A 12,147-nucleotide genomic window follows, 5' to 3' on the forward strand; every position below is an offset into this window, starting at 1 on the left:
TGTTTTGATCCATAGCAGCTTCTAAAAGCAACCTCTAGGCTGCTTCTAAAATCTGCTGTCAGTGACCTATAACTTTTAATTAAAGCTACTTTTAATTTATTTACCAAACACAATAAAATCTAAAATTTAGAACAAAAATTGAATTTTTTTTTTAAAGCGTAGCAATCCCAAACGGAGCCTGACATCATTTAATAGGTGCTGTATCACTTACACTGTCGGTGCATAGAAGAATTTACAATAAAATTATAAAATTAAAAAAGCTTTAGATAGAAGAATTTACATTAAAACTATAAAATTAAAAAAACCTTTAGATGCAGGATTTCTAATGTGCTCAATGGGCACGATTTCTCGGTCCCGAAATTTCAATGCAAGATAAGAATATACGAACGCACACAGCACACTCATTTCCCAGAATGATGGGCTGATTTCGATGACTTCAAGAAAGAGACAGTGCCCAAAATTACTGTCCTATCCAATGAGTCAGTGACGCAGAGACGGCAGCTAGGGAGTGTAACTAACGAACCCCCCAACAACCACGGGTACAACAAACTTGAGGGGCCAGCGTGCCGTCCAGGGGCATTTCCGTCATTCCATCTCAAACAAAGTCAAAAAAAAAAAAAAAAAAAAAAAACTATCCCAAAAACTCAAGTACACAGGATTTCGGAATTCTGATTGTTCAACTCTCTCCTCTGAATTCGTCCTCCTCCGCAGACGCAGACCTCTCTCTCTCTCTCAAACCAGAACAGCCCCAGCCGGAATGGGCCTGGAGATGGAATCCATGGCCACGTCGATCGGCGTCTCGGTCCCGGTGCTCCGGTTCCTCCTCTGCTACGTCGCCACCATCCCCGTCAGCGTCCTCTGGCGGTTCGTCCCGGGCCCACTGGCCAAGCACATCTACGCCGCCGCTTCGGGGGCCATACTCTCCTACCTCTCCTTCGGCTTCTCCTCCAATCTCCATTTCTTAGTCCCAATGTCACTCGGCTACGCCTCCATGCTCTTCTTCCGGGCCCACTGTGGCGTCATTACCTTTCTCCTCGGCTTCGGCTACCTCATCGGCTGGTATGTAATGTTTGATCTCGATTTGTGAATTCGACAAATTTTGTAATCCGAATGAGAATGTAATGTTGTTTTTACCCAAGGATTGTGATGGGATAAGTTTTAATTACTGCGGTTAAAAATTGCATTGTTTGAATTTGACAGCAGCGTGAACAGTTAAATGTTCTGATTGGTGTGTTGTTATGAGCAATTAGTGTCGGATTTGGGGTTTCAGTATTGATAGTGTGTGTGTGTTGTTTAACTGGCAATGCACTTGAATTCAATTGATGCAATGATTGCTTTATGCTTTAGCCAAGTCGGTGACTGTTCTGAGGTCAAGTTTTATAAGTCTGGTTTTGGCTCATAATACTGCATTTTGATCGTTTTCTAGGGAGTATAATCTCCTGTTTTGAACTCTTGTTTGATTTTGAATATGCATTTTCACTGTTCATGCTGCGGCGCAAACCATGTGTGGGGTTAAGTATTTGGTGCTCTTCGTTGATGCTAGTAACGATGTTTTGTTATTGCGAAATGGTCTTGAAGTGATAATACTTTATCTATATGAGTCTTTATATATGCACCAGCGAGTTATGGAAAGTTCCTTTTTTTTTTTTTTTCCAGAGTTTTTAATCGTTTATACGTCTGTCTGTATGTGTGTAGCCACATGTATTACATGAGTGGGGATGCATGGAAGGAAGGAGGAATTGATGCAACTGGTAAGCACAGTATCCAGCATTTCTAGCCAACTTGCATTTCCCCTTTATGTTATGATCTTTATTGAGTTGCGATGATTGTCATTCTCCGACTAGGAAATTAGTAGTTATGTGTTAATCAATGATGACTTCCTTTTATTCTTGTTACTAATTTGTTGGGTTTCTTCTAATGAATTGAAAACATTCCTGGAACGTACTAGTCTTTATCTTGTTCATAAGCTAAGTTTGAATTATTTGTCATATTTAGGAGCCTTAATGGTGTTAACACTGAAAGTCATCTCATGTGCAATAAATTACAATGATGGGATATTGAAAGAGGAAGGGCTACGTGAGGCTCAGAAGAAGAATCGGTTGATTAAGTTGCCCTCATTAATTGAGTACTTTGGTTACTGTCTCTCCTGTGGTAGTCACTTTGCCGGCCCAGTTTATGAGATGAAGGATTATCTCGACTGTACTGAAAGCAAGGGGGTATGCTGTATATGTTTCAAATTTGTTTCTTCTTTCTTTAGTATTGTACTCTTGAGATCAACACTTTTAAGTTGTTGACTTGTGTTAAATATCAACAGATTTGGAGCCCCTCGGAGAAAGGACTGTCTCCATCACCATTTGGAGCAGCAGTTCGAGCTCTTCTCCAAGCTGCATTCTGCATGGCATTGTATTTGTATTTGGTTCCCCAATTTCCTTTGACAAGATTTACCGAGCCCATATACCAAGAATGGGGTTTCTGGAAACGACTGAGCTACCAGTATATGTCAGGATTTACAGCACGGTGGAAATATTATTTCATCTGGTCAATTTCAGAGGCCTCCATTATTCTTTCTGGTCTAGGTTTCAGTGGCTGGACAGACTCCTCACCACCAAAGCCAAAATGGGACCGTGCAAAAAATGTTGATATTCTAGGCGTTGAGTTTGCAAAGAGTGCGGTTCAGTTGCCACTTGTTTGGAACATACAAGTCAGCACCTGGCTTCGTCACTGTGAGCATCTTTCTTCACTTAGGGTTTCAAGCTTCTATTTCCTAAGTTTTGCTTTGGTCAGTAAAATCAAATATTTATATGCAAGTATGTGTTATGAACTATTAGAAAAGCTTTCTATGAATAATTGCGCCTGGTTAAAAATTGAATTTGGAACTATAAGTAGTTGACACTTTCACCAGGTAGAAGATCATTGATCCTTGAACTGCGTAATTGGTCATCTGTTTTTTCTGTTTTGCGCCTACTGAATGTATTGCTGATCTTTTTTTTTCCCCGCTGTATTAGAGACATTGTAGTGTATCTTAATATATCATCTGAAAATGATTAGTGTATAACTTATGAAGCAAGAGATGTCTGTTTATAGTGGTTGCATTATCTGATACAGCATTTTTCTGCAGATGTTTATGAAAGGCTTGTTAAGCCCGGGAAGAAGGCTGGTTTCTTCCAGTTACTAGCTACACAGACTGTTAGTGCTGTTTGGCATGTGAGTATAATGTCTTAGCCTCATTCTGATTGCATGTGTGTGTTTATATTTTGCTGACTTTAGTCCCTGTTTATAATTTGATTCTCGAGGCAATTATGGCATTATGTACGATAAAAAGCAACACAAATTTTAGCAGATATTATGCCAAATTTTTCAACTTGTACTTCCTCTAAAAAATGCATTCCTAGTTTTGCATTTTCCCTTGAATGACTTTTTAGCACTCATTCTATAAAATGGGATGTAGCTTTGACCATTGCAACAGCGACAAGCTGACAATGGAGTTTTTTGGAGGTATCATCAAGACCACAGTAATTTCACTAATTTGTATGCACAGTCGGTAACATCACAATCCTGACTCACAACCATTCAGTGTTGTCCAGCCAAGTTCCAAAAATTTTATGCTCATAACTCCTTAAAGTGTCTTAGATTATTTAGTCAGCTTATTTATTTATTTACCTTTTGTCTTGCATCAATTTTTCTTTTCTTTTCTTGTTTTAAATTTTAAATTTCTGCATCATATTGATTCCTCTTTGAACAATTGTAGGGACTGTATCCTGGGTACATCATATTCTTTGTTCAGTCAGCATTGATGATTGCTGGTTCAAGAGGTATTGATCTCGCCGCCTTTATTGTCAAATTATTGCTTTGTTAAGATAATTAACAGTATCCTTTTCAACTTTTTTTTTTTTGCAAACAGTGATTTACAGATGGCAGCAATCTGTACCTCAAGGAATGGATGTTGTTAAGAACATTCTGGTGTTCCTGAACTTCGCTTACACTGTTTTAGTTCTGAACTACTCATGTGTTGGATTTATTGTCAGTACTCTCTCTTTCACTCTCACTCTCACTCCAAGTCCTTACATGCATGCATGTACATGAACATATGCCATTCGACACCCTACTTATACACATGCCATTGCACGTGGACACATTCCATTCAGATGCACATGTACATGAATGAAGAATGCCATTTTCTGATGCTTTTAAGTTTCCTCATGCATCTGCTTGCCTGTTACAGGTACTGAGCCTCCGTGAAACACTTGCCTCATACGGGAGTGTTTATTACATTGGAACCGTTCTGCCTTTTGTATTGATCTTGCTTGGTAAAATAATCAAGCCTGCAAGGCCTGTTAAGAAGGTTCGGAAGGAAGAATGAGTTTGTTAGCAGCAACAACATTTTCTACTCCTTGGAACGAGACAAGAAGACCGCTGCTTTTCCAAATTTACTTCATCACTCTGTTTTCCATTGATTGTAACATCTGTTGTGATGCGTGAAAATGTTGAGCCTGTTCACCTATGACTTCAAATTCTTTGAGTCATACGAGCAGCGCATATTTGGTCCATTTTCACATCATAAACCTTGCAATTCTATGAAATCATGCTCAAGTCTTAACAGTCAGTACTATAACTCTCAGTTATAAAAAAGGGATGACTTGCCTGAGTTGCCTCTAAACGTATCAGGGCCGGAGGCCCCGAAGTCCCGAACTCAATTCTACCGGTTCAGCAAGAAAATGAAAAATGGGTCTATATTAGCTGTCCAAGCATGCGCAAAAGGAAATAAAGTTCTTTTCTTATTTTTTGGGAAATAAAGTTTTTCAGTGACAAATTGAGAATACCAAGTTGTCTCTTATGTGCTTCATTTTGGTCCAAACATCAACTTAATTGTGCTTATTTTCTAATTTAGAAAAACTTTTTATTTTCTTTAGATTGGCAAAAAAAAGAAATTTACAAAGCATGAGTTGCTGACCCGGATCCTATACTACCAAAATGAAAAGCATGAGTTGCTGAAAGAAGCCAATGAGTTTTGCCAAGCCATCACAGAATGGGAGCGATCAGTGTTGTCAATTTTAATTTAATACTCGCAAGTGCACGATTCAATTGTAGGATAGATGTGCAAGCACGAGGTCATTCCCTCAAGGACTGATTGAAACAATTTTGCAATGACAAGTGTGCTATACTTAAGTGAAACAAACTGATTTTTATGATGATTGAGTTGTAAACAGAAAATTAAAGAAAGGAAAACTGAAATTAAAAACAAGAATGAGCAATGAGATTTCTTTAAGTTAAAGAACAGATTATGAAGATGCTAAAGCATTGAATCCACCACCTAATACTTCTATCCTATTCTCTAGTTGATAACCATTGAATTCTCTAAATTTCATGCTAAAGATTTCCGTACATAAGCCTTATTGATCCCAGACATATGCCAAAGTTCTTCTAACTTATGAATTCCAACTTATTGATCATGTATAGAACTCAAGTAGCCAAACTATAATTTACTCCACTTAATGATCAGGTTCAAGCAAACATGTTCAACTCCATTAAGCACAAAAGAACTAGGGAATCATGCAAACAAGAATATCGACTATGATCAAGCACTTGTATTCTTAATTCACAACTCTTAAATCACAAGATTAAATTATCTTTTGGCACCCTAGAAAACATCTACTCATTGATCAAGCATCATATTTTCCAACCAAATAACTCATAAACAAAACCTAGGTCTTATTGATCCCGAGCAAAGATTTTGAATAAAAGTTCTATTGAACCGGTGATTAAGAATTTAATATAGAAATCCAGAAATTCAATAGCAAACCAACTAAATAAAGAGAATAGTCATACTAGGGGCTTCATCTCAGCCCTAGCTTAGGAATTTAGCAGTCCATAACCATGAAAAACATGACTAGAATCAAAGAAAACATGAAACAAACAATGGAAGAATTGAGGACTTCGGGTCCAGCGATGGTGAGAGCTCTCTCTTCTCCTTGTTCTCTGCCGAATATGCTGTGTATTCTGTCTCTCCAAACGTGCTAGGTTTTCTGCAGAATATGTCTCTTTTTCAATCCTACTTGACTTGGGCTTCTTCGGTTTTCTAGTCCAACTTGGAATAGCTTTCTTCTCTCCAAAGGAACGCAGGGTTATTAAAGTCAATGCAAGAAATTACTCCAAATATGTCAAACACGTTCAGCCTTGTTCCATTCAAGTACTAGGAGCAACGGTTTTGGGCTTCACAAGTCAGATTCCGAAAATCCGTCAGAATCTGCCTTCCCGAACTAGGTTCACTTAAATCATCATAACTTCCTCCAGAAAAATGAGAATCCACTTCCGTAAAATTCCTTAGAAAGCTAATATCCGTATCTTTCCAATGGTATAAGGCTTGCCTGCTAATTCCTTCTGAGAATGTACAGTTTAATCTGTGAAGTTGACGCAAAGCAGAGACAATTCTGGAAGATCAGGATGGCCAGCATCCTTTCAATCCTGCGTTTGATTTTAAGCTCCAAATCCTTCTTTTCTCCAATTTAACCTACAAAACACAAACACAAAGTAAATGACTCAAAAGTGATAAGAACTAAGCCTAGAATCTTATATTTAAGGGTATAAAAATGTATGAAATTATGAGTTATCAATCAGTATTTGCTATTGCGTACTCCAATAAATTTGTTCCTCTTCAAATGTGATTGAAATGAACGGCTTTCCAAATGTTGACATAGTAAATGAATATCCTTGATCAGCATTTTTATACGCCAAGGAGGATCTGTAGGACCCTGAATACTACAAATTAGGAGTAATTTAGAAAAACCTTGTGGTATCACCAAATAATGCTAAGAATAATACCTTTGAATTCTATAATTAATTTCTGTATAGTCTATCATGATAAACTAGAATTGATAGGCCAACCAATAAGCTTCCAAATGTCAAACTCAGTTATTGATAACTTTTACCGTACTACATCGTTACGTGCATGATTGTGACTCATTCGTAATCTGAATCTGTAAATTTACATGCGTGTCTCTTCCAAAAAATGCATTTAACTTTTATGTACCTGCATTAATTGTTTGTATCATACAAGTAAAAATCTAGTTTATTTCACAAAGAACCAACCAGACTAAGCAAGCTGACAGCAGCCAACTGGCTGGGATTTTTTTTCTGTGATGAGTTGGCCTTGACATGTTCCTCTTCCATAATTTCATGTTGGCTTTTCAGTTGGGTTACATCCCCATTCATTTCATAGGGACCCTCTGTTTGATTTGTGAGTTTATATCACATAACAGACAAGTCTTCAGGAAAGAAAAAGGTGCATGTTTAAAAAAGAGCTCAATTATCTGCATGTTAAATGCTTCTTGTTGTTGCTACTTTTTAGTTTCATTTTACTTTTTTCCCTCTGGAAAAAAAAAAAAGCCACAGGTTTTTCTTTTAACCTCTCCTTCACGTAAGCTGGGTATTGATTTCATTTGTTTCTTTATATAGATAGACTGATTATTCTCCTGGCCATTGGTTTTTCTTTTCCGCTTTGAATAGATCTCAGTTTTCTTTTTCTCTTTCACTCTTTGATTTAGTGACTTGATCAGTTTTGGTCACTGAATTTGTTGTGTACTAATCCGATGCTTAGGCCAAGTTTTATTTCCGCACACCATTTCTTTCCATCACTTCCATAACTGGGTTTCTTTGATTCCTTTGTCTGGCTTTTTTGGGGTCCTAAGGTTCTTTCTTCTCATCTGGGGTTACCCCTAATTCAAGGGAGGAACATAGAAAGCCCTCTCTGAACTTTTCCTGACGAGGTTTCTTTGTTTGAGTAGTTCTTTTTATTGTCTTAAGCCTCAGAAGATCTCTAGGATTGGATATTGATGGAGCCAATGAAGTCAAAGATCAACAAAATGTTTTCACCAGCAAGTAAAGGCTCTGCGGATGGCCGGGGAGTAACGGATTTGGCAGACTTGGAAATCAGGCCTTGTGGAATGTTGGTTCAAAAGCGCAATGGGGAGACGAATCCAACTTCTGTTTCGATTCCCATAATCAGAGTTAGAGTCAAGTATGGTTCTTCGTATCACGAAATTAGTATCAGCTCCCAAGCTAGCTTTGGTATGTCATAATGTTTTTTTGGTTTGATTGGAAGGAAAGAGATAATTTAATTTATTAGTAGTTCGTTTTTATGGATTGTGGTTTGTGAATTGCAGGAGAGTTGAAGAAAATGTTGGCAGGACCAACTAAACTGCATCATGAAGATCAGAAACTGATATACAAAAACAAAGAGAGAGATTCCAAAGAGTATCTTGATGTGGCAAGAGTCAAAAATGGATCCAAAATTGTGTTGGTGGAAGACATTGTGAGTAGAGAAAAAAGGTGCCTAGAGTTACTCAGAAATGCAAATTCTCAGAAGTCTTCGAAAGCCTTGGCTGAAATCAACTTGGAAGTTGACAAGCTTGCAGGCCAGGTAAATTGATTGAATTAAATCAAAATAATTTTTGCTAAAATGTATGATAGAAAGTTTTACTAATTTCTTAGTTAATAGGTCACAACTTTGGAAGCAACAGCTTCAAATGGTGGGAAAGTAGTGGAGAAAGATGTGGACAATTTGACGGAGCTCTTGATGATGAGGTTGATTAAACTTGATGGAATTGTTGCAGATGGAGATTTAAAATTGCAGAGAAGAGTGCTGGTATTGTTCTTTAGTCTCTTTAAAATCTATATTTTTAGACATTATTGCTATTATATCATACATTATTTTTCGATCGATAAACTTGTAGGTGAGAAGAGTTCAGAAGTACATTGAGATTCTTGATATGTTGAAGTACCAGAATTCCAAATCTAGCAGCAATGGGGCTAAAATCCAATTGCAGAAACAAGATAACCCAATTGGCCAAATTTCGAGAGACTTGAGGCCAATGCAGAAACAGCAACCGCCGACAAAAAAGGGAAATTCTGTAAGGACAATACCAAAGATGCAGCAACAACAGCAAAGGCATTCTGAGTCAGTAGTTGTTACAACTAAATGGGAAACTTTCGAGTAAATCAAAGGTTCCTTGAGCAAGTCATCCTCAAATTTCTAAGTCCAACCAAATGAGAATTGTTCTTGGTGTGGTCATCAGTGTCTGTTCTCCTTGGATTCCTGTTGAAAAGGTTAAGGTGGTTCTCATGATGTTAATGTATATCTTATTTTATATCATTTTTTGAGTTGGCTTTTTGCTGAGTTGTATATAACTTATGGTGGATAAGTGAAAAAGATAAGGGGATACATAAAAGAAGAGATTGGGGTGGGTTATTTAGGATTTATTTAATACCAATAAGGAAGTTGTTATGTGATCCAGTCACAAGATCTTATAATTATTTTCTCTTCTATCAGATGTTGTTATTATTATTTATTTGCATTGGGACCATAATCCCAATAATCCAAATTCCAGTTCATAGCCATTTCTGTATCCATAAATAATCAATGGAATCTCTGGGACCATTAGGCATTCTGCTAATCTTTTTAATTATTCATGAACAGCATATCGCATTACTGGTTGTGGTTAAAGGAGAAGGATGTGACATTAAAATAAGTGGAACATGAAGATCTCTTGTTTCTTGTATGGCTGCAACTGCTGCTGAAGTATAAAGAATTGCAGAAAACTATAAGGGGATAGATACCCTTATGAGTTCTGATCAATCATACAAAATCAAAAGAAATGCAGTTTTGACTTTGGAGGGCTTTGATAAGATCATAATGGAAATTAATGCCGACATGTTGTAATAAGCAACTTAAATAAGATTATCGGTTCCTCTGACTAGGTTTGCCTTTTTTTTTCTCTTTGGTGTAGACCAATTATGGGCTTGTTTGAGAATGCAGAGTAGGAGGAAAGAGTTATTTAAAAAAAAAAAAATTGATCTTATTATTTGCATTTTCAGGGTTATCTATCCTTTGAAGAGTGCTTTGTTCATTGCAATGATCCTTTTCTTCTGTATTTCCATTTCAGTTTTCATACTAAACATCAGGCTGCAACCAGATTTAGAAAAACCCAGATAAAACTTGTGGAATTGTTTGATTGGAAAACACATGAACATTTGAGTAGGGCCCTCGTGGCTTATAATTAGCACATGGCAGACGGTAATTGTGTGGACTTTATAGACAATGATCATTTGTGCACCAGATAACTGATACTGAAAGCCAAAAAAGTGGCCGCTCTATGATTGTTTGATTGGTCATATCTTTGGAGAAATTGAATGAATGAATGAGTGGACTGGATATCATTGGCTTTGTTAGAGAGAAGAAGCACATGAGGGCCATATATGCAAATGACTAAAAGCACTCTTGCAATGCAACTGAAAGAAGGTTCTCCAAGGCATTGGTCTGTTGTCCTTTTTTGTGGATTAGCTTTGGACTAAAGAAGAAAGAAACTATTCTTCTCATAAAAAAAAAAAAAAAACTATGGGACCAATACCCATATTCCTTTTTTCTTTTCGTTCACTGTCTTCCTCTTAATGCAATTTAATCTTGTAACATGACGTCTACCATGTTCACGAGGGCAGACCTCTAGCTTTTCTATCTTTTAGGGGAGATTACTGGTCACTCCCTCAACTTTTGGGGCGTCGACAGTTCAGTCCCTCGTATCATAATTTTAACAAATAACTCTCTGAACATTCAAATTTCACACAATTTAGTCCAAAATGACCATTTTACCCCTCACTTCCTCTTTTTTTTTAAAAAAAAAAAAAAAAAATCTTCTCTCTCTTTTTTTTTGTTATTTTTTCTGCTTCTCTCTCTATCTGTCTCTCTCTCGGCAACCATCTTACCAAAATGCATTCCGACATGCCCCTCATGATACCTCACCAATGTACCCATCAACCTAATGCATTCCTTTCGAACAGCACTCTTTTGTTCCAAATCTGTATCTAAAATACACGACAGAAATGGATGGGTTCAAGCACTCCGCAATTTTCTCAAGCTCCTCGATACCTATTTGGGAAGTATCCCAATCAACAACCACCTTTTGCTTGAGCTCGAAAACCACCTGTTGCACAGTGAGTCTCCCATTTCCTCTCCCCTCAGCATGCGTCTTCATCTTGATCATCGAATCCTTACTCAATAGCCCCAAATTCCACCTATTCCCTCCACAATCAAGAACCCCACTTCCTAACTATAGGAATCAAATCACTAAAATCCTGCAAAATTGAAAGCAAAACAAGATTAATTTCAACAACCCAAACCAACATTATTGATTCCCACACCATAATGAACCTAACATAACCTATACTAAATAAAGATCAAAACTTTCTTTCTCTAACTCTATAGAAACTTGCCCAGATGAACAGGAAGCTTCAGCGTGGTGGAATCAGAGCGAAGTATGGGAGCTTCGTCCTGTTCTTCCACCATTTTCTCAAGCTCCATGACTGAAAGGGTGTCGAAATCGAGCTTGCCAGCTGCTAATCGGATCACGGGGACTCCTGCCTAGCTAATCGGCTAATCGCAACCTCTGAATCTTCCAGTGCCGTCAATCTGAGCCGAGAGAGAGAGAGAGAGAGAGAGACCTAATGTTCGACAATGAGCCTAGTCGAAGAAGAGGATGCAGGGTGATGACGAGGCTTTCTAATTTGTTTGAAGATTCTGACGATGAAGGGCAATGGTGGCTGCCTGGCTACAGCGCAGGCAAGCAAGATCGGAGTCATCCTATGCTCGACTGGGTCACAAACGGCCCCGTGATTGGTTTGAGTTGGTGTGGCAAGATCGGGTGGCAGCTTCGCTGGGATCTTCTGGCATCAAGTTGGCAGCGGGACGACGAGGGAGGCTCAGGTGAGTTGGCGAGAGAGAGAGAGAGAGAGGAAAGACGACATCGTCTTTCTGAGCTGAGAAGTGGGGGGAGAGAAGCAGAAAAAAAAAAAAAAAAAAAAATAGAGAGAAGAATTAAAAAAAAAAAAATTAAAAAAAAGAGGAAGTGAGGGGTAAAATGGTCATTTTGGACCAAATTGTGTGAAATTTGAGAAATCAGGGAGTTATTTGTTAAAATTAAGATGTGAGGGACTGAACTGTCGAGCCACCCAAAGTACAGGGTGTGACCAGTAATTTCCCCTTTTATGTATCACAAGGGCAAAGAGCTCAGAGTTTTCGACTAACAGTGGAAAACAGGGTGAGGCTTTAGTTGATACAAAACGTATCTGTCATTCAAATTTGAAGGTGTAATGGGTTCA

The 12,147-nt window shown here is 37.9% G+C and overlaps 2 protein-coding genes across 4 annotated transcripts; both read left to right on the forward strand.

Moving 5' to 3' along the window:
- Nucleotides 1-660: 660 nt before the first annotated feature.
- LOC112179450 (lysophospholipid acyltransferase 1) lies at nucleotides 661-4,603 on the forward strand. Its single transcript, XM_024317868.2, has 8 exons — nucleotides 661-1,059; nucleotides 1,696-1,751; nucleotides 1,996-2,216; nucleotides 2,315-2,723; nucleotides 3,119-3,204; nucleotides 3,749-3,812; nucleotides 3,902-4,020; nucleotides 4,223-4,603. The coding sequence occupies exons 1-8, from the start codon at nucleotides 758-760 to the stop codon at nucleotides 4,358-4,360; spliced, it is 1,395 nt and encodes a 464-aa protein (XP_024173636.1). The 5' UTR covers nucleotides 661-757; the 3' UTR covers nucleotides 4,361-4,603.
- Nucleotides 4,604-7,175: 2,572 nt separating this feature from the next.
- LOC112179216 (BAG family molecular chaperone regulator 1) lies at nucleotides 7,176-9,393 on the forward strand. 3 transcript variants are annotated; one of them, XM_024317564.2, is made up of 5 exons: nucleotides 7,176-7,279; nucleotides 7,801-8,064; nucleotides 8,160-8,416; nucleotides 8,495-8,641; nucleotides 8,730-9,393. In XM_024317564.2, exons 2-5 carry the CDS (start codon nucleotides 7,830-7,832, stop codon nucleotides 8,991-8,993), a joined length of 903 nt encoding a protein of 300 aa, XP_024173332.1. In that variant the 5' UTR covers nucleotides 7,176-7,279; nucleotides 7,801-7,829; the 3' UTR covers nucleotides 8,994-9,393. The 3 variants fall into 3 exon arrangements, with proteins under 3 accessions (XP_024173332.1, XP_040368059.1, XP_024173331.1); XM_040512125.1 differs by lacking the exon at nucleotides 7,176-7,279 and adding an exon at nucleotides 7,397-7,414; XM_024317563.2 differs by lacking the exon at nucleotides 7,176-7,279 and having other exon boundaries at nucleotides 7,430-8,064.
- Nucleotides 9,394-12,147: the final 2,754 nt, after the last annotated feature.

The sequence above is a fragment of the Rosa chinensis genome, chromosome 7, assembly GCF_002994745.2.
Source record: "Rosa chinensis cultivar Old Blush chromosome 7, RchiOBHm-V2, whole genome shotgun sequence".
Taxonomy (NCBI): Eukaryota; Viridiplantae; Streptophyta; class Magnoliopsida; order Rosales; family Rosaceae; genus Rosa; species Rosa chinensis.